At 41.4% G+C, this 20,573-nt stretch overlaps 1 protein-coding gene across 1 annotated transcript in view; it reads left to right on the top strand.

Moving 5' to 3' along the window:
* vwa8 (von Willebrand factor A domain containing 8) overlaps nt 1–20,573 on the top strand; it is a 321,854-nt gene that overhangs the window by 141,907 nt on the left and 159,374 nt on the right. Inside the window, exons 20-21 of the mRNA XM_052013855.1 lie at nt 9,327–9,398; nt 17,837–17,913. Coding sequence (XP_051869815.1) covers nt 9,327–9,398; nt 17,837–17,913 — 149 coding nt within the window. The remainder of the gene's footprint in view (nt 1–9,326; nt 9,399–17,836; nt 17,914–20,573) is intronic.

Genomic DNA, 20,573 nt, shown 5'->3' with positions numbered 1-20,573 from the left:
GATCCGAGGGCACAGCCTCAGAATAAATGAATGTCACTTTAAAACTGAGATGAGGAGGAATTTCTTAAGCCAGAGGGTGGTAAATCTGTGGAATTCGTTGCCACAGAGGGTAGTGGAGGCCATGTCATTGGGTGTATTTAAGGCAAAGATTGATAGATTCTTGATTGGTTAAGGGTTATGGGGAGAATGGGGTTGATAAAAAAAATCAGCCATGATTGAATGGTGGAGCTGACTAGATGGGCCAAGTGGACTAATTCTGCTCCTATGTCTTATCATCTTATTTTAGCATTGGATGTGGCTTCAGCCCTTGCTGTTAATGCACCACTCACCTTCCACACTAAACTCTTTTGTGAACCCTGCATGACACTGACCTCCTTGGCACACACAGGACCCCACATGGCTGTTCTTCCTGGATGTTAGTGGTGTCGGTCTTAAAGGCACAATCTCCCATCCATACCAGCAACTCCCCCTGATCCTGGGCGTACACTAGTGGGAGTAACTTACATGTAAACAGCAGGTTCTTTGGCTGCTGCCAGGTAATCACACAAGACTTTGATGCAAGACATAGTGTGGCAAATCCATAAGAGTGTAGCAGAAGAGGAAGCCTCTCTTTTTGGGATGTTAGCATCTTTGGCACTTATTGCTCAACCCTAATTTCCCTTGAGGGGAATTAGTCACCCTCAACTACTGCAGTCCATCTAGCAGTATTTCCACATGCAGTTGGACAGGAACACGAAAGATTTAGACCCAGTGAAGATAATAAAACAGCGATACCTTTCCAGGTCAGAATGGTGTGTGACTTGGAGAGGACCCTTTCAGGTGAAGGGTACTGCTGAACTCCATTGGAATTTAGCATGGAGCATCAACGCCCATGGTTACGGTTGTACCTGTTGCTAAATGACCCTCTGTTTGCTGCTGTTGTCTTTCTTGATGCTAGAATCACAAATTTGAGAGGTGCTGTCAGAGTAGTGAGTAACTGCAGTGCACTTTGTAGATGGTACACACTGCAGCCATTGGTGGAGGAAGTCACTGTTCAGGATGGTGAATGGGATGTCATTCGAACTGGGTGCTTTGTCCCGGATGGTGTTGAGCCTCTTGAGTCTTGTTGGACCCTGTTCATCCAGGTAAGCAGATGGTATTCCATCATGCTACTGGCTGATGCCTTGTAGATGGTGGAAAAGCTTTGGGGTGTCAGGCGGTGCATTATGCCATAAGATACACAGCCTCTGACTTGCTTTTGTAGCCACAGTATTTATGTGGCAGATCCTGTTGAATTTCTGGTCAATAGTAGACCCTCTTCCCCGGAATATTGATGGTGGTGTTTTGGTAATGATTATGCCAATTTCAAGAGTAGGTGGTTAGATTGTCTTGTTGGAGATGCCATTGCCCAGCACCTTTACAATAAATGTTGGTCTGTCAGTAATGCCCAGTTAAAGAAAACAAACATGATTGTGTGAAGACCTGCTCCAGACATACAACATGTGAATTGTGCTGATTTTGCATGTTTGTTTGTCTCAGAGTATTCAGTTGTAATGATTATGACAGGTCTAGTTGGTCACTATCTTTGACATTGAAAACTTTTTATCCTTGCTTCCAACAGAAACTAGTTCTTCTTTAATAAATTAAGGCCCCTTGGGCAAACTTACCCTTTTCATTGTCCAAATTGTTGTTCAACCATAGCCCCATAATCATTGTCACTAAAATAAATCAAGTGCAAGTATTTGAAATCTGATATGAAAACAAAAAGCAGGAGACCAGTCAGTTTATAAAAAGAAAATGGAAGGTAACTTTCCAGTTCAATAGCCGTAATGTCCCGATCTCTGTCTTTGTTACAACTAGGTTCTATTCCACTGGGGTCCTGGCTAGCTTTCCATCTTGTACCTACCGTAAACTTCAGCTCTGGTGTGTGGATTTTAACTCCGATTCGCATGTCACCCTCCATTCTTTCAACAGGGAAGTATCTCAATTTCAGCCCCTTTGTTCTTGATTCCAGATACTTCTTTGGTCATGCCTGTCCCAGTATCTGTTACCTCATCTGTCCTCCAGTTCCAGCCAATCACTTGGCTTGGTTTTCACTGCTCAGCCATTGCAGGCCATGTCCTCAGGAGTCCAAGCCCTGAGGTCTGGAGATCCCTCCCTAAACCTCTGTCTTTCTCTCTGCTTCTTTAAGATGTTCCTTAAAATCTACCTCTCTGATGAAGCCGTTGGTCACCAGCCCTAAAATCTCTTAAATTTGACAGGTGGCATATTGGTTTAGTTGCCTTGGGGCATGTTACAACATTAAAAGTTATAAATACATGTTGTTAATGAAAACCATTAACTTCCTGAGCTGTAAGATTATTTTGTATGTCTTCTGCTATTGCAGAACTGGGTCATTCACTGAGAAACAGAGACATCACAACTTTTAAGGAGGCAGAGACAGTCTGACGCTGTGCTTTCTTAATTAATGTCATCTTTAAAATATTAATTGAATCTGATGGGAAAGCATAGCCTGTACACTGTAACCCAATACTTATCAAAAGCAGTTCAAAAAGTATCCTTATCATTAATTCTGTTGTTGTTGAATGAAATCTTAACAAATTATATGTGTATGTATCTCACCATAAATGCTAATCAATTTCACATAAATGGGCTAATGCTTCTTAAAACTGGTGGAATCTTGAATATTTCAGTCAAACCACTGCTTAATGCACCTACATTGGTCTGTAAATTGTTTACCACTGGTAACATTGGTCCTTTAATTGGTAATTGGTTTACTATTGTCGCATGTACAGTGAAAAACTTTGTTTTGCATGCTATCCATACAAATCATTTCAAAAGATAAACACATCAAGGTAGTACAAAGGGAAAAGCAATAACAGAATTCAGAATATAGTCTTACAGTTACAGAGAAAGTGCAGTCAGACAGACAGTAAGGTGCAAGGGCCATGAAAAGGTAGATTGTGAGGTCAAGAGTTCACCTTTATTGTACAAGAGGTTCCTTCAAGAGTCTTATAACAGCGGGATTGAAGCTGACCTTGAGCCCATTGGTGTGTTTTCAAACTTTTGTGTCTTCTGCCCGATGGAAGTGGGGAGAAGAGAGAATGACCAGGAGGGGTCCTTGATTATGTTGGCTGCTTTCCCGAGGCAGTGGGAAGCGTAGGCAGAGTCCATGGAGGGGAGGCTGGTTTCCGTGATGGGCTGAGCTGTGTACACAACTCTCCACAATTTCTTGCGGTCTTGGGCTTTAACTTCAAAATAGATCTCTAAAAGGCTAGGGTATTTACTCATCTTTGGGCATCTACACAAGGCCAGCATTTATTGCCCATGCCCAGTTGCACTTGAGAAGGTGGGTGTGAGCCGCTGCCTGGAACCACTGTCGTCCTTCTGGTGAAGGTGCTCTCTCAGTGCTGTTGAGGAGGGAGTTCCAGGATTTATACCCGGTGATGATGAAGGAACTGCAATATATTTCCAAGATTGTGCAGGTGGTGGTATTCCTATGCACCTGCTTCCTTTGTCCTACTTGGTGGTAAAGGTCACAGGTTTGGCAGGAGCAGTTGGACTAACCTAGGTGAGAAACTTAAGTACAGTTCGTAGATGGTACACTGTTCACCTGTACTGGAGTGAATGAATATTTAGATTGATAGATGGAGTGCCAATTAAGTGGGCTACTTCGTCCTGGATAGTGTTGAGCTTTTTGAACATAGAACATAGAACATTACAGCACAGTACAGGCCCTTCGGCCCACAATGTTGTGCTGACATTTTATCCTGCTCTAAGATCTATCTAACCCTTCCCTCCCACATAGCCCCCATTTCTCTGTCCATTCATGTGTCTATCTAAGAGTATTTTAAATGTCCCTAGTGTATCTGCCTCCATAACCTTTGCTGGCAGTGTGTTCCACGCACCCACCACTCTCTGTGTAAAGAACTTATCCCTGACATCCCCCTTATATGTTCCTCCAATCACCTTAAAATTACGTCCCTTTGTGTTAGCCATTGTCACCCTGGGAAAAAGTCTCTGACTGTCCACTCAAGATTGAGATTGTTGGGAGTAACACTCATCCAGGCAAATGGCGAATATTCCATCACACTCCTTGTAGATGAGGAAAAGGATTTGGGGTATCAGGAGGTGAGTGTATCAGGAGGGTAACAGGACCTGCTTTGGTGCCTTGGTATTTATATGGCTGGTACAATTGAGTGTCTGGTCAATGGTGATCCCCAGGATGTTGATGGGTTGATGGTGGGATTCAGTGATGGCAGTGTCATTGACTGTCAAAGGTACGTGGTTAGACTGACATTTCTGTGATGCCATTGTTGCTTGCTACTTACCACCTCATGCCTGAATGTTGTTTGGATCAGACTGCATACAGATACAGTCATTGAGTTCATTCAAAACAGAGATTGATAAAATTTTAGAAATTAAAGGAATCAAGGAATATGGGGATGGTGCTGGAATATGGGTCTGAGGGAGATCAGCCATGAATAGTGGAGTAGGCTTGAGGGGTCAAGTAGCCCACTGCTGCTCTAATTTGTTATGTTTATGTTTTTTCTGTAATCACCTCAATTTTACATTATGACTGAAATACCCAGTGGCTCAATATGTTGTTCCAATTTTCACATTTTCCAGCATTTTAGAATAATTACAGAATGATTGACTAGTATATTCACCCTGTCTCCTTGCAATGTCTGCAGACATCAACAGAAATTAGCATTTTGCATGAGCACTTGCACTATTAGTGACATCAAATTATCAAAGCACTATAATGCCTCAGATAATTGTTTAACCAATCTTCATGCATGACATTAAAATGCAGTGATGTACAGTCCCTGGTGGAGGGACTCTGTAATGAGGTAAAACAGGCTGAACTGCAATTATCACTTCTCAAGATCTGAAACCCTGATGGTCCTCTGATCAAATTCCAGCCTTGTCTCTTACAAATTAGCAGATTAATTAGAGTGAATGGGTTCAGATGAATAACATAAGAATTAGAACATGAGAGTTATTCTTCTTTAATTGTTCCTTATTACATTGCTCATTAAGATCTCAGCATTTCTCCTACTATGGGCCATCCCCAGGTTACCAATGCCTGACTTATGGACACCCGTACACACAAAGTAGCTCTGGTAATAGTAATAAATTCAGAAGTCTGACATACATACGTACATGTGTTCCTACAAATGGCAGAACTGGTTTCCTCTATCTCTCCACTTTACTAATTGTTCAGTTTTATGTGCTTTTGATGCCATTCATTACAATACTCTGGAGGTATGGTTACCTTAGAGTGATTTTAGTGTATTTTCTGATTTATGGACAAAATCGACTTATGGACGTCTGTGAAAACGGAACCCATTCGTTACCCGGGAACAGCCTGTACTGACCATAGGCTATCTTTCCCCGTTTCTTCTTTCTCTCCATTAAATAGTTGGCTCCTCTCTAATCTACAGGAACCATTCCAGAATCTGTAATGTTTTGAATGATGAGAACCAATGGATCCACTAACTCTTTCAAAACTCAGGTCCTTGGGATTTATTGGATTTATTCTCACCAACTCGTGTTGCGCTATACGTTTACTAATTTCCCTCAGGCCCTTAATCTCCCTAGACCCCTGGTTCTCTAAAAATTTCTGACAGGTTTTTCATGCCGTCTTAAGGTATTTGCTTAATTTCTCTGCCATTTCCTTCTTCCCCATTAAACATTCTCCCGTCTCTGTCCGTACATTTGAACTTCTTTTCCTTTTTTACATACCTATAAAAGCTCTTACAGTTTATTTTTCTGTTCCCCACCACTTTACTCACTATTCTGTCTTTTTTAATAATTCCTTGGTCCTTCTTTGCTCAGTTCTGAAATATTCCCAATCCTGAAACTTGCTGCTATTTCTGGTCACTTTATAAGACCCATGATTTCATGCTGTCATTAATTTTTCCACTGAGACATGAAAGAACCACTTTTCCACAAGTGTTTTTGTGCCCTGAAGGAATGTATTTTTTTGCAAATAATCTATTTAAATACTAACTATTGCTGATTCACCATAACGCCTTTTAATGCAGTTTCCCAATTGATCACAGCCAACTTCATAGTTTCCTTTCTTTGGATTTAAGACCCTAGTTTCAGATTGAATGACATATATTATGGTCACTCTTCCCTTAAATCCCTTTAAGAACAAGATTATTAATTAGTTACTTTCATTGCACAATACTAGATCTAAAATAGCATTTTCCCTTGATGGTTCCTCTGCATATTGATCTAAAAAACATCTCACTTATATTAAATAACTCCTCCTCAATCTTATAACTACTAATTTCACTTCTCCTGTCCATATATATAGATTAAAGTCTTCCAGTACTACTGTGTTGCCTATGTTGCATACATCTTTTGGTCCCAATTCCAACTGTTTAATTTGGTTCTTGTCAATTTGATAAAGAAATACTTTGTCAAATTAATAGGAGCCATTGATTGGTGATAAAGATATCTGGGAATTAGGATGCAAGAGATTCTGCAGATGCTAGAATCTGGAGCAACACACACAAAGTGCTGGAGGTCAGGCAGCATCTATGGAAGGAAGTAAACAGTCGACGTTTCGGGTCGAGACCCTTCATCAGGACTGGAAAGGAAGAGGGCAGAAGCCAGAATAAGAAGGTCGGGGGAGGGGGAGAAGTACATGCAGGAAGGTGATAGGTGAGTCCAGGTGAGAGGGGGATGGTAGGGGTGGGGGAGGGCAGAGAAGCAAGAAGCTGAGAGGTGATAGAAGAGGCAAAGGGCTAAAGAAGAAGGAATCCGGTAGGAGAGGGCAGTGGACCATGGAATAAAGGGAAGTGGGGAGTAGATAGGTCATGAGGGTGGGTCAGGAATGGGCAGGTCATGAGGGAGGGGGAAGGGGAAAGAGAAGGGGAGAGGGGGCTACAGGAATAAGGGAAGACAGAGGAGAGGAAAAAAAGGGGGGGAAGAGGGGTGGGGTTACCGGAAGTTAGAGAAATCGATGTTGAGGCTGTTAGGTTGGAGACTACCAAGGCGAAATATGAGGTGTTGTTCCTCCAACCTACGTCTGACCTCAGTAGAGGAGGCCATGGATAGACATGTTGGTATGGGAGTGGGATGTGGAATTGAAGTGGGTGGCCACCAAGAGATCCTTGTTTTTGTGGCAGACGGAACGAAGGTGCTTGGTGAAGCAGTCACCCAACCTGCGTCGGGTCTCACCGATGTAGAGGAGGCTGCACCGGGAGCACCAGATGCAATAAATGACACCCTCAGATTCATAGATGAAGTGCTGCCTCACCTGGAAGGACTTCCCTGATTCCTGTGGGCCCCTCCCACCTTCTCTTTCCCCTTTCCCCACCCATCCCTGCACCCACCCTCATGACCTGCCCATCTATTCCCCACTTCCTTCCCTTTATTCCATGGTCCACTGCCCTCGCCTACCAAACTTCTTCTTCAGCCCTTTGCCTCTTCTACCTATCACCTCTTAGCTTCTTACTTCACCCCCCTCCCCCACCCCCATCCTCCTACCTTGCCCCTCTCACCTGGATACCTATCACCTGACTGCATGTACTCATCCCCCTCCCCCGACCTTCGTATTCCAGCTTCTACCCTCTTCTTTTCCAGTCCTGATGAAGGGTCTCGACCGGAAAAGTTGACTGTTTATTTCTCTCCATAGGTGCTGCCTGACCTGCTGAGTTCCTCCAGCATTTTGTGTGTATTGCTCTGGGAATTAAGAGGCTGCTTTTCAAATCAAGGAATTCGATGATTCCTTGCGTGATTTATAGGCAAGATTTAATTATTGCCTCAAACTTTTCCACCAATTGTGACTAAATCATTGCTGATATAGTGGTTTATTTGATCAATAAAAACATTTGATTGATAAATTCTATGGGGTTTAAATTGGTCTGTGACATTTTCTCGGCAGTAGTCATACACCAAAGTTCAGGAAATTAATTCCAAGCTGCACTTGTGCCCTCCCCCCCCCCCCCCCACCCCCAGTGTGCACATTGTAATATCTTTATAAAGCGGTGATTAGTGCACATCAGCAAATCTCAGCAGCTTACTGAGCATCATCTTGATTAACCCTGTCTTGAGCTTGATCAGTCTGCTCAGGCTGTAGCACTAGTCATTGTCACTAATGTGTGCTGTGAAAATCTATCACTATAACTATTCAACCTCTTCTTCAGTGTTCCTCTGCATTTAAAACTGTTAACCATTTTATTGTCTCCCAGTTCTTATCACTGGGATTCCACTGTGTTGCTATGCCCTTGTGATTCTACTCCTGAGAAAGTCACCTAACCGTTTCACCATCTGTGCTTGTGGAGTTTTAGTTTTAGGTTAAGTATTGCTGCTGAACAGCTTCTATACCTAACTTTCAGCCTGTTTGCCATGTGCAGGAGTTCTGGTCTACTGAAGGAGAGGGACTTGCCAAGCAAAATTTCACAAAGTCAGCCCTTCTCAATTCCTGCCCAGGTTCTCTATTTGGCTGTTAGCTGCAGCCGTGCTTTAGAAGCAGTGACGAAAATGGAGATTTATTTTACTCTTTAATATGATTTATTGCAGATTTCCTTTCAAGTTCTTTCACTGGGGAAATACCCCATTCCGTTATCTTCCCCTACTTAAGAACGTAGCTGGTGACCTAAGGAATAGCATGGAAGATTTATTGACTATGTGCACATAATCGTGTGTGTGTTTATTCCACTTCGAAGTACCAAAAGGAATTAGTATTTTTATTTTAGAAAGGCAGTTATTTCATGGTGGTTTCCAGAGATCCAAAGCCAGAAATTAACATATCTGTCTATTAAACTGTAATCGACTGAAGGATTTGAATGTTTAAATTTGTCCTTGCGACCTTAAAGTGAAAGACCCATAGCTGCAGTGTAGGATCAGGCTGTTGTGCAACAAGATGTTGGAGGAACTCAGCAGGTCAGGCAGCATCTGTGGAGGGAAATGGACAGTCGAAATTTCGGGTTGAGACCCTTCAGCTGAACCCTTCGTCTTGACCCGAAACGTCGACTGTCCATTTCCCTCCACTGATGCTGCTTGACCTGTTGAGTTCCTCTAGCGTCTTGTTTGTTGCTCCAGATTCCAGCATCTGCAGTCTCTTGTCAGCAGAATGTTGTGTTGGAAGTAACCTAGGAATTACAAAACAGCATAAGGATATTTAGCCCCTTCACTCATTGAGATCATGGGTGATCTGTATCTTAATTCTTTTCACCTGCCATGGATCTGTACCCCTTAATACCCATAGTATACTGCTCAATTTGATCTCAGCAGGCATGCCAGGAGATGTTATTATGGTTCTCTCTGTTAGTTGTAACCTATTGTATCTTGCATTAAAAATCCTTTGTTTTCTGCTTTCTCTTCAGCACATGGAGGTGATGGAGGATTTGCTCAAGGACTTCCTGCTTGGAGAACATCTTCTTTTAGTTGGAAATCAGGTGAAAGAGTGAATTTTCTTGTTAATTTGCATTCTCTCCAAACCAAAATAAAACATTGTTAAGATTGAGAAAATTAAGGAAGTGACCTTTTAAATAGAAGAAGAACTACAATTTCAAATTAATGTAACTAAATCTTGCTCTTCAGTATGCTCTTCATAATTATTTACCTATTTAGTTAGTTTTGTGATTTATAGTAATTTTATGTCTTTGCACTGTCCTGTTGCTGCAAAACAACAAATTTCATGTCATTTAAGTCAGTGATAATAAATCTGATTCTGATCAGCTGGGGATCATAGACTGCAGTGTGGGACCAGACCACTCGGGTCTGTGCTGGTGTCTCTCTCCATATCAGCCACCCATACCCCTACTCACTCCCCATATCTTCAGCAGTAGAAGCAAATATCAATCTAATTTCAAATAAAAGAAATAAGAACTCTCTGTCCACATTGATTTATCATATCCCTGGTGGAAAAAAAATTCTAACCTGTCCTTTAATTCTTTGTAACTGCCTCAACTTATTTAGAGAAGACTTCTAATTGTTATAAGAATGCAGGAAATCCCCAAAATATGTCTGCATAATTTCTTATTCAAAGAGCATTAGGCTATACTGACCAGGTCATACCTCAAACACACAACCCATGTGTAATGTTACAGGCCAGGTGTAGAACGTGAAACTCACACGTTCAAGAGTCTGCTACCCTGTCAAAAGCTGCAATTCTCACAAGCCAGTGTTGTAACTCATAAATGGCATCAATGACGGTGAGCACCACGTGTCAGTGTTATTACTTTTTGAAGCTAACTTTCAGCCTCATTTATCGAAAGGGAAATATCTTCGTGCTGACATGTCAGATAGAGCCAACTTTGCATCAAGTCTGTGAGCCAAGGACTAGCAGCTCTCAGTAACATCAAAACTGGTCTCTTTTTGATATATTTCCTTGCGATGTAGGAGGAGGTAATTCAGCCCATCAATTCTATGCTGGCTCCAAGATCTTGCTGCCCAACTTACTTCCCTGTGACTCATTAGAATGTAAAACAGGAGCAGGAGTAGGCCACTCGGCCCCTCAAACTTGCCCCACCATTCAGTATGATCATGGCTGATCTGCCCCAGGCCTTAACTCCTCTTATGTGCCAGTTCACCATAGCCCTCAACTCCCCAATCTTACAAAAATTTATCTACGTCCTCCTTAAATTCCTCCAATGATCTCACCTCCGCAACCCTCCAGGGTAAGGAATTCCAGAGATTGACACCATCTGTGAGAAGAAGTTCCTGCACATCTCAGTTTTAAATGACATTTCCTCACACATACTCATTCTACTATCATTCACCTACACACTAGGGTTAATTTACAGTGGCCAGTTAACCTAACAGCACACATCATTGAGATGTGGGAGGAAACGAGAGCACAGGGAGAGTGTGCAAACTCCACACAGACAGCACCAGAGGTCAGAATTGAACCAGGTTGCTAAAGTCGTGAGTTAGCAGCAGCAGCTGCTGTACCACTGCTGCTCTGTAGCTGCAGATGTAGATTAAAGCTCTTTCAAATTTAATAAAAGTTGGTCTCCTGCACAACCTACAGCAATAGCCAATTTGAGCTTGCAGTCTTAACGTCTTTTTCCACAGCTGACTTGAACCAAACAGGAGCAGAACCAACCTAGATACTGCCACTGAGTGAGACTTGGTATTCCTGTCCAAGAAAGCACCCACCCCCCCCTCCTCCGCCCAGGTGAAGTCCTGCATCCACACCCTTGCTCTGTCCACATCACCAGCTGGCCATAGCACCAAGACTAACTTAGAGCCAACACCTGAGAAAGATCCCAGACAATGTTCCTCATCCGCTCCCTAGTCAGGTATCATACGCTGCCACTGATGCCAAGTTAGGCATGAAACCGATGTCTGAAAATCACTCTTCTGTCTCAGAGCAAGTCCCACATCAGCTGCCTGGCTGAAGTCATATAGATCTCACAGCACTTTGGCCCACTGATTACACACTGACCATCAAGCACCCATTTAACTCATCCCCTTTTTATTCTTCGACCAATGCATACAGCCAAGTTCCTGACTCAGGTTGGGGAGGCAGGTTCAACTGCTGGGTGTTTTGTTTGCAATAATGAAATATGTTCTCCTCATCCCCAATGTTGTGCTAAGTGGATCTAAATCTCTGTCAAGGGTCCTATAGCCACTTGGAAACTGGCATTGCAGAATAACAATTTGAAGAGGGAGAACATAAATACCGGCTGATTCTTTCCTTCCCCCGGAAAATTTGCCGATTTCCAGGCTTCTCCCTCCCCTCTTTGCCAAGAGACAGAGCAACAAGAATGTAAATTGCGTATCAGAAAAAAAGGAAATTGCTTCCATGGTGCCTTTTCCCATCTCCAGAACATCCTGTAATGGTTAACAGCTGATGAAGTACATTTGAAGTGAAGTCTCTGGTGTAATATAGGAAACATACCATCCATTTTTACACAACAAGATTCCACAAGCATCAGTCATCTGTTCTAGCTATGTAGGATAGATGTTGTCCAAGAGAACCCCTTTCCCAACCCAGCCTTACTTCAAATAGTGGTGGAAACTTTTCCTTGCTGATTTCTTTCCTCACATTTACAAAAGGTGCCAATAAACCTGGAAAATTTTACTCTTAATGTTTTTGTGGCGTCATAGTGCATCATGTGCACTTGACAGTACCCAAGTTGGACCATCTTAGCTGATCTCAGTGAGACCCAGTGAATGTTTTGCTCTACCTTCTCTCCCACCTCTTCCCACTATTGACTAATTTGTACCCCTCACTGTATAGTTCACGAGCAACAAGTAGCATTTTCTGCTGGAAAGCAAAAATCAAAACAATTGCAGATGCTAGAAATATGAAATGAAATCAGGAAATGCTGCAAGAGGTCAGCAGGCCAGGCAGCATCTGTAGAAAGAAAAAAAAGCAGAGTTAACGTTTCAGGTTCTGACGAAGGGTCTCAGAGCTGAATCATTGTTTCTCTTTCCACAGACACTGCCTGACCTGCTGAGTGTTTCCAGCATTTTCTGAGTTTATATCGTCCACTTGAGCCTGCTTCCCTGAATTATAGATGGCTCTGACTTCAGGGAAAACCAAGGACATAAATATAGCATATGATATCTAAATGAATAATTCCCAAGAATTCACTATCAAATGAATCTTTATCCACTTGCAGTGGGAATGATTGAGTGTCACTGAAAACTGTGGTGTGTTGGCCTGCTAAGCAATAGCCCACCCACACAGCTGTAATCAGGATCTTGTGCTGGAAAGAGAGAATTTAGTTACTGATGAGTGTAGCGTGTAAATGAGGACATGACAATCATTAAGGATGTGGGTGGATTTGGAAGTTTGTGTAATTTGGCAATCAGTGTATTGAACTCCATAACATACAAGCTGCTCGTACTGACAATGTCAAGCAATTATCGCTTTCTTTACTTAATTCTTAAGAATCGACTTGGCTCCCACACTGAAATGTCACTATATTTAATTTGTAATGCAGCTTATGAATCATTTGTTAATAAAAAAAAGTTATAGTTGTAAAATCAAGAATTCATAATGCAGAAGGATGAGGGTTATGCTGATACCTGATCTTCAACCGAAGCTACTTACTGAAATCTTAGTTTCCTTCCTTTTCACTATATCCTTTTATATTCTTCCTTTTAAAAACTCTTAATCAGTTTTTAAAATTGTGATCTCGTCTGTGCCTGAACCCTCGCTGGTAGTAGAACATCTCAAGAATTAAAAGCCTGTTGTGCCATCACATTTTTTTCTAAAACCTCCTTACTTTCCAAGTCAGAATTTAGTCTCTGCGTCCTTATCAGCAAAAACACTCTTGCTGTATTTTCTATTTCTGAAAAGTTGAAAAGCTCAATTTCATCTCAGCCTCATGCAAAACTTGTACAGTGCAACAGTGACTGCACTTCAGATCTACTTAATTGGCTGGAAAGTGCCTTAGGACATTGTAAGGTTACAAAAAGATGCTTTGGGGGTGCAAGATTCTCTTCCAAATGCTTAATTCTTCTGTGAACAACCATTTCCACTCTGTAAAAGAGTGGCCAGATCTGCACTCGTTCAGAAAAGACTGCAAGTGCTAAAGCTTCATTGATTGGCTTTTGTTGGGTTATTGAATGAAAAGAATTGCACCAGTTTTGTTCTTCCCAGATTTGTGCTGAACCAAGCATTAAAAATCAAAGCACAGGCATAATTTGCTTGAGAAAATCCGTTTAATTTTAATGATTTGAAAGTCATTAAAATTGCAGAAGTGGCTGGGATAAAGGAGAATTTCTCCGAGCAATTTTCTGCTTCATTAGAAAGTTTTTTTTATGTAATAGGCACATGTATTTGCACATCAGTGAGCCTCAATCGAGGCTATTTGTGGCTTGCAATTGATTTGAACTGGTATGAGACAAAAGGCATGAAGTGTAGCTGCACTAATCAAATGGAAACACCTATTGCACCAATTGTAAATGTTTCATTTAAAATGAGAATATTTTCATGGAAACAGCTGCAGTTGTTTATGTTAATTTGCACATTCACCTCTCTTAGAGCACAAATTGACATTGGTAATGAACTGTGCTTTTGAGAATGCTGGGCAAATTTGAAACAATTCATTAGTTAAATTATTTACATAAATCCGATTGCAGTGTAGTAGTGAAAAGGATAACTATAGTGCAGTCTCTTCAGTTTTTTTTAACTTTTGTGTCATTAAAAAAATCTTGCTTTATTTGGCAGAATAACACAAGTACAGAAAAGTAGTTATTCTTCCCAGTCATAAATGGCATTGGAAATAGACCAAAGACGAACAGAGGAAATCCAAAGGATTGTGTTCTCTTTAAGCCAGGAGCTTTTTGGCCCTGCAGTTATGTGGGATTGATTCTTGGATACCACACTACAAGTTTTCAGTTTCCATTTCCAAGTATATCTCAGATTTTCATGACTAATGGTTTTGACTTTTGGCCACTCGATAGGATGCATGTGGAGTCTTGCAGTAAAGGCATTAAAACCTTGGATTCAAAAGTATAGTTATAAGACTTGGAATTTTAGCAGATAGTTTTTTAGTTATTAACAGGATACAAGAAAGAAGCTCAGCAGCTGAGCCTCCACAGCCCATTTAGATAGAGAGCTCCAAAGATTCTGGATGAAGAAGTTCCTCCTCATTCTCAGTCTTAAATGGCTGACCCCTTAGTTTGAGACTGTGATGACTGGTTCTGGAAACCCCAACCGGGGAAACATTATCCCTCCGTCCACCCTTTCAAACACTGTAAGACTTTTTTATGTTTGAATGAGATCACTTCTCATTCTTCTAAACTCACAAGAGTACAAGTTAAATCTGCTTAATGTGTCCTTGAATGACAAACCTACCATCCAAGAATCAATCTGATTAACTTCCACTGCATTCCCTCTGTCACAAGTATATCCCTATATATAGTTGGGAGACCAGACCCGTACAAAATATTCCAGCTGCAACATTACCAGGACCCTATGGAATTTCTGTCAAACATCTTTACTTTTCTCGTCTAATTGTTTTGCAATAAAGGCCAACATAATGGTTGCCTTGCTAATTGCTTGCTGTATCTGCGTGTTAACTTTCAGGGATCCTTGTACAAGGGTGACCTTTGAACACTAACACCTTTCATTCTCTTGCAAGTTAAAAAGGCTAATAAAAAGTTGGCCTCATTTGTGGAGGTTGGAGTGAGAAGGAATGTTAGTAATTCTGCAGCAGTTTAGAACTCTGGTTTGAATGTGAGACAGAAGAGAGACAGCAGATGCTGGAAATCTGGAGCAAAGCACACAAAATGCTGGACGAACTCAGCAGGTCAGACAGCATCTAGGGAGGGAAATGAACAGTCAACATTTCAGGCCAAAGCCCTTCATCAGGACTGAACCTTTTTGACCCCACTACAGTACAGTAGTTAGTATCCAATCCTTTCCTTGTTATATATCCCTGAAATCCTTGACGCTGCATGATTATCTTTACACAGGATGCTCCAAAGAGCATGAGGTTGAACTTTGGTCAATGCATTTGTACTACATTCCTTACATTAGTCTCAGCCCTTAAAATAAACAGGTTAACAACCATTTCTAAACAGAGCACAAGGAAAAAGACCAAATACATTACATGTTTATATATCTTCCTCTCCAATTGGAAATCAAACCTTTGTAAATGGCAGGAACCTGTTTAATACTATTGTTCCTGCACTAACAATTTGTAATAATGCTGCAGCAGGTACATGTTACAGATGCTCTCCTCACACAAAGATCTATATTATTGTACCAACTTGACTTTCCTCACCCTAATTTTCTTTGCTGTTTGCATTGAACCTCTTATTTGTCAGCGTTGAAACCAAGTCTTCAGACTCCTTGCAAGAACAGTTTGACATATCCAAACTTTATCCTGTATCAACCAGCCTGCCTGGAACCTGGTGTTAATTTTTTCCAAGAGGCCAAGGCTAATGAACCTTGTAAGGCTTTTCAGATGATCATGTGGCAAAACAAGCAAAAAGAAACAGCTTAATCAACATACAAAGAAACAAATTTGAATTCTATCCTCTGCCCAAGAGTATCCAAGCTATGCTGTGTTATCTCAATACACCTTTCAGCAGTGCTGATACCTAGATCCACCTTTCATGCAGTCGTAGAGTTATACAGCACAGTAATGGGCCCTATGGCACACCATATCCATGCTGACCTTTATGCCATCTACCCAAATCCCATTTTGCCCGCATTAAGACCGTACCCTTCTTGCTTTGCCTACTTAACTGTCTGTCTTTACATCACCTTTCTTGACCTGGAAAACTCTGATTTGTCAAATTGCTTGTCTGACATAGATGTTCTCTAAAGAACTTGATCTCTCGCACCATGCATTTTAGTGGTTTTGGTAATTCACCTTACCAATTTGCACACACTTTCTTCTGTGGAATGGTGCTGTCTAGAAACTGTATTGAGAATGCATTAGTTCACGCTCAAACTGTGCAGAGGCACAAAAATTAATCCTTTTATTGCAAGCTGGAGTCAAACCCAAATCTCAGGTCAGAATACAAGAGCTATAATGAGTGTAAGTAGCTAACAACTGTCTGACTAAATGAAAAGAAAATTTGATGTCCTAATTGAGTGGCACAGTGGTGCAGCAGGTAGTGCAGCTGCTTCACAGCTCCAGTGACCCCAGCTTGATCCTGACCTCCCTTGTCTGTGTAGAGTTTGCATGTTCTCCCAGTGACATTGTTTCTCCCAGGTTTCTTCTCACATACCAAAAGCATGCTAGATGGTAGCTTAACTGGCTACTGTAAGATACCTGTAATTTAGGTGGGTGCAAGCAAACCGGAAGTATGATTGGGCATGTGGCAGAGAGTGGATTACAGGGAAATAAATGGGGAAATGGGGTAGCTCCAGCAAAAACAATGGCCTTGTTCCATGTCATAAGGAAATATGACATACAATTACATGGGGATGTTTATTTCAACAAATGCAATTGGAAGTACTTAACCTGGCCGGAAACATGATAACAGTTATTGTTGTTGTTCCATGTCAATCCGGAAATTCAACTGGGCTCTTATCAGTCATTTCCGTGTCCAGTCTACACCAAGTTCATTCATTCCCTAGGGACATTGCGGGGGAAATCGGTTCAAGTGGTGTCACAATCGACCATCATCGAGCACTCCCAGGACAACAAGGTCTTCATGGTGTTGCACTGCTTTGAGACCTTCAAGTTCCCCTTCCCCCAAACCATACTACCCCACCCCTTAATCCCTGAGGGCCTTGACCAAACAATTTCCCCTGAGTCCTGCCCCCACATGGAGACCCTAATCTCAACACCACCTTCACCTCCACTATCCAATCACTCCCCTTTCCTGGTTGATGCCCAGAACTACAAACCTACACCTCAAACAGCTGATTTGACTAAAAACCTCTGGCTCTATTCAGAACTATAATCCACTTCTACCCCCCAACTTCATTCCCCCACCCCTCTGATCCAACCTGAAACCTGTGTAGCACGTTTTTTGATGAAAGCATAACTCCAGTTCAGGCCTTTGGTGCTACTGTAGTCTGCATTGCAGGGTCTGTATCTAGAATGGTTGTTGGCATGCTCCGGAACCATCATCAGAGTGCACCAGAGCTTCTGGGCAGCGTAGCTGTACAATCCACCCCTCGGAAATGTGACTTTGCCTCCTTCAGTAATAAGAATCCTTGTTTCTCGTCTGCAGGACAAACCACGAAGGATCACCTCTGTGATCAAAGACCATTCCATAACTGAGATGCATCACTCAAATGGTTACTTTTCAAATTCTGTATTCGTTGCTTACACATGATGCCAAAGTCAATTGATGTCACAGCTAATTAAAGCTGGGCGTTGCGGAGTCTGTATTCAGTAATGAATTAGGTAGTGACATAATTCCTTGCAGTTATAATATGACAATATTTGTATTCTTTTCTATATAGGGAGTGGGCAAGAACAAGATTGTTGACCATTTCCTGCACCTTTTGAACAGACCCAGGGAATATTTACAGCTTCACAGGTAACACTGGCTGGAAAGTTTCAATAATGTGCTATGCATTATTCCAGACATGTCTAATGAAGTTACTCCTGAAGTGTACTTAAGAATTGCAAATAACATAGCAGCCAGTTTGCACACAGCAAGGTCCCACCAACAACATTGTAATAATTAGGTGTGGTGATTTTGGATGAAGAATGAATATTAGTCAAAACTTTCTTCTTCGCAAAATAGTGCTATGGGCATTTTAATGCCTGGGGTCTTGACTTACAGTCTCATCTATAAGATGAGAGAGTAAATGTCTAACAAAGGAGTTCTCTCTGAAGTCCTGGCCAATATGTTTCCCTCAATAGATAGATTATTCAGTCTTTAACCTGGTCTGTCTTGTATACCACAAACTAAAATGGAGCAGAAGGGAGGTCTCTCTTAGTTGGTGAAACCATTGGATATCATCCCACGTAAAAACACAAAGTTTATCTTCCTGTGACTGGTGCCCAGTACAGACCCTTAGATCCTACTATTAAAAATATAGCAATTTCAATATCCCCTGGCTATGTAATTGCTCGCTTAATCTATCGATGTGTTTGGTGTAAGTAAAAGACCCGTTTCCAATTGATTCTTCTGGCAGATAACCATTGTTCATTAACATTGCGGATATTATGCTGATGTAAATGTATCATTCTCTGGATTTGAACAATGCCATCAAGGCTTGTATCTTGGAAACTGGTAGTGAAGCTTTTTCATTGAAGTCCGACAGTCCTTTGTTACCCTTACAATTGGGGTTAAGTGCAGAATTCCAGAATTTTGATTGTGACAATGAGAGAATAATGGTATGTTCAAATGAGAATGCATCCAGGAGAAGATGGTGTTTCCATTGTGCTGTTGGTGTTTCCTTTCTTGATGGCTGGGAGTGCAGGGAGGGAACTGCTGTAAAAAGCTATTCGACTGAGTTGCTGCAAATTCAGAATTACCAGCCACTTAATGTAGTAAATGCAGTCTAACAGTATGTCATGTATAAGCTGAATGCAATCTAATAGTGTGCCATATTTAGGCTGAATCCAAGCCTACAGTGTGTGTATCCCTCAGTATACTTCTGAGAGAGGAATTTGATAAATCTTGATATTTCTTCTTGTGTTCATTACAGCTACGTGAGACAATTTCAGTGCTGTTGCAAAAGGTGGTTTAATTTTAGCAATGAGTATTGAAATTTGAAGTCTTTGTTGGATACTTCCATTCCAAAGCACTGACAAAATACAGATAAAATTGATCACAGGCTGACAATACACTGGCTGCCACAGTGTTTGATCTATGGGTTTATGATAGCCACAGCTGGTACAGGACAAATTCCACTCAGTAGACCAGATTACAGCTGACAATTTAAGCCCTTAAATAAAGAGTAAGTTGCCTTTGTGAATTCTCAAATGGAAAGATTGAGCTTGCAGGCTTTGAATGTTAATTTTTGATTCATCTATCAGAATGATTTTCTTTTAGCGATATCAGGCAGTTTACGTGGTATCTGATTAATTTCTTTGATAAGGTACTAGAGAGGACTAATTGGTGCAGTAGATACAGTAAAACTCCAATAAACTGCTATCTGATTGTTCAGAAATCCCAACCATTCAGCATTTGGATCACCAGATGATGTTTCCAGTGCTCCCTTTAAACAGAGGGGCCTGTTTCTCATGCTCCTTTTGTGGCCCCATTTCTGACAGTCTCTCTAACCTCATCTGGTTCGCTGCTAACTTAATTATACTACTATGGAACATCTGAAAAAAAGTGAATAGGAGTAACATCCAATAGTCTGAAAAATCTGGCACCACCGTAGCCCCAAAGGTGCTGGATTATTGGAGTTTTACTGTGTCAGTCTGTGTAATGGGTGGACATAGGGCAGATGCAATTCAATGCAAGACATTGAGATAGTTCATTTTGGTAATAGAAGCAGTGCAAATTAAATGGTACAATTTTTACAGACTTGATTACTAATGGGACCACTTTCAAGATATTTATACACAACTGTTTGAAGGTAACAGGACAGATTAATAACGTCATTAGTAAAGCAAAAGTAAAAACAGTAAAAGTCGAAAATCCTCAGCAGATCAGTCACCTTCTGTGGAGAGGGAAACGGATAATATTTCAGGTATATGATCTTTCATATGGCCAACAATTAGGTGCCATAAAGTGGATCTGAAACCCGGGTGTCAATATAACTTATTAATATGGCCATCAGATAAGAAAGAAGATCAATTGAAATTTATTTTGTAGCCACTCAGATTTAGGTGCAAGTTGCACATAGTACAACAAAGTACATACATCGATGTCAACACCCATCAAAGAAGCTAGTTCTCCATCCAATTCCGTTTGCTCTGTAGCATACCAAGGAACAGCTGAACACACAGTATGCAGCATAGGTTGGGCTATGATGACATCCCGGCTGTGGTGCTGTTAGACTGTGGAATGCTTCACCAGAGGCAGGTGCTGGCAAGAACGTTATTTTAAAGGAAATGTGAAAAAGGTTTTTAAAATGACTTAGGGAGAGCAGGTTAAAGGAGAGAGCAGCAGCAACAGTTATTTGGATGACAGTGCTGTTAACGTGGTTGGTAAGTTTGCGGACAACACCAAAATTGTTGGTGTAGTGGACAGTGAAGAAGGTTACCTAAGATTACAACAGGATCTAGATGAACTGG

The sequence above is a fragment of the Pristis pectinata genome, chromosome 4 (genome assembly GCF_009764475.1).
Source record: "Pristis pectinata isolate sPriPec2 chromosome 4, sPriPec2.1.pri, whole genome shotgun sequence".
Lineage (NCBI taxonomy): Eukaryota > Metazoa > Chordata > Chondrichthyes > Rhinopristiformes > Pristidae > Pristis > Pristis pectinata.
This window is presented reverse-complemented; position numbering and strand designations above follow the sequence as displayed.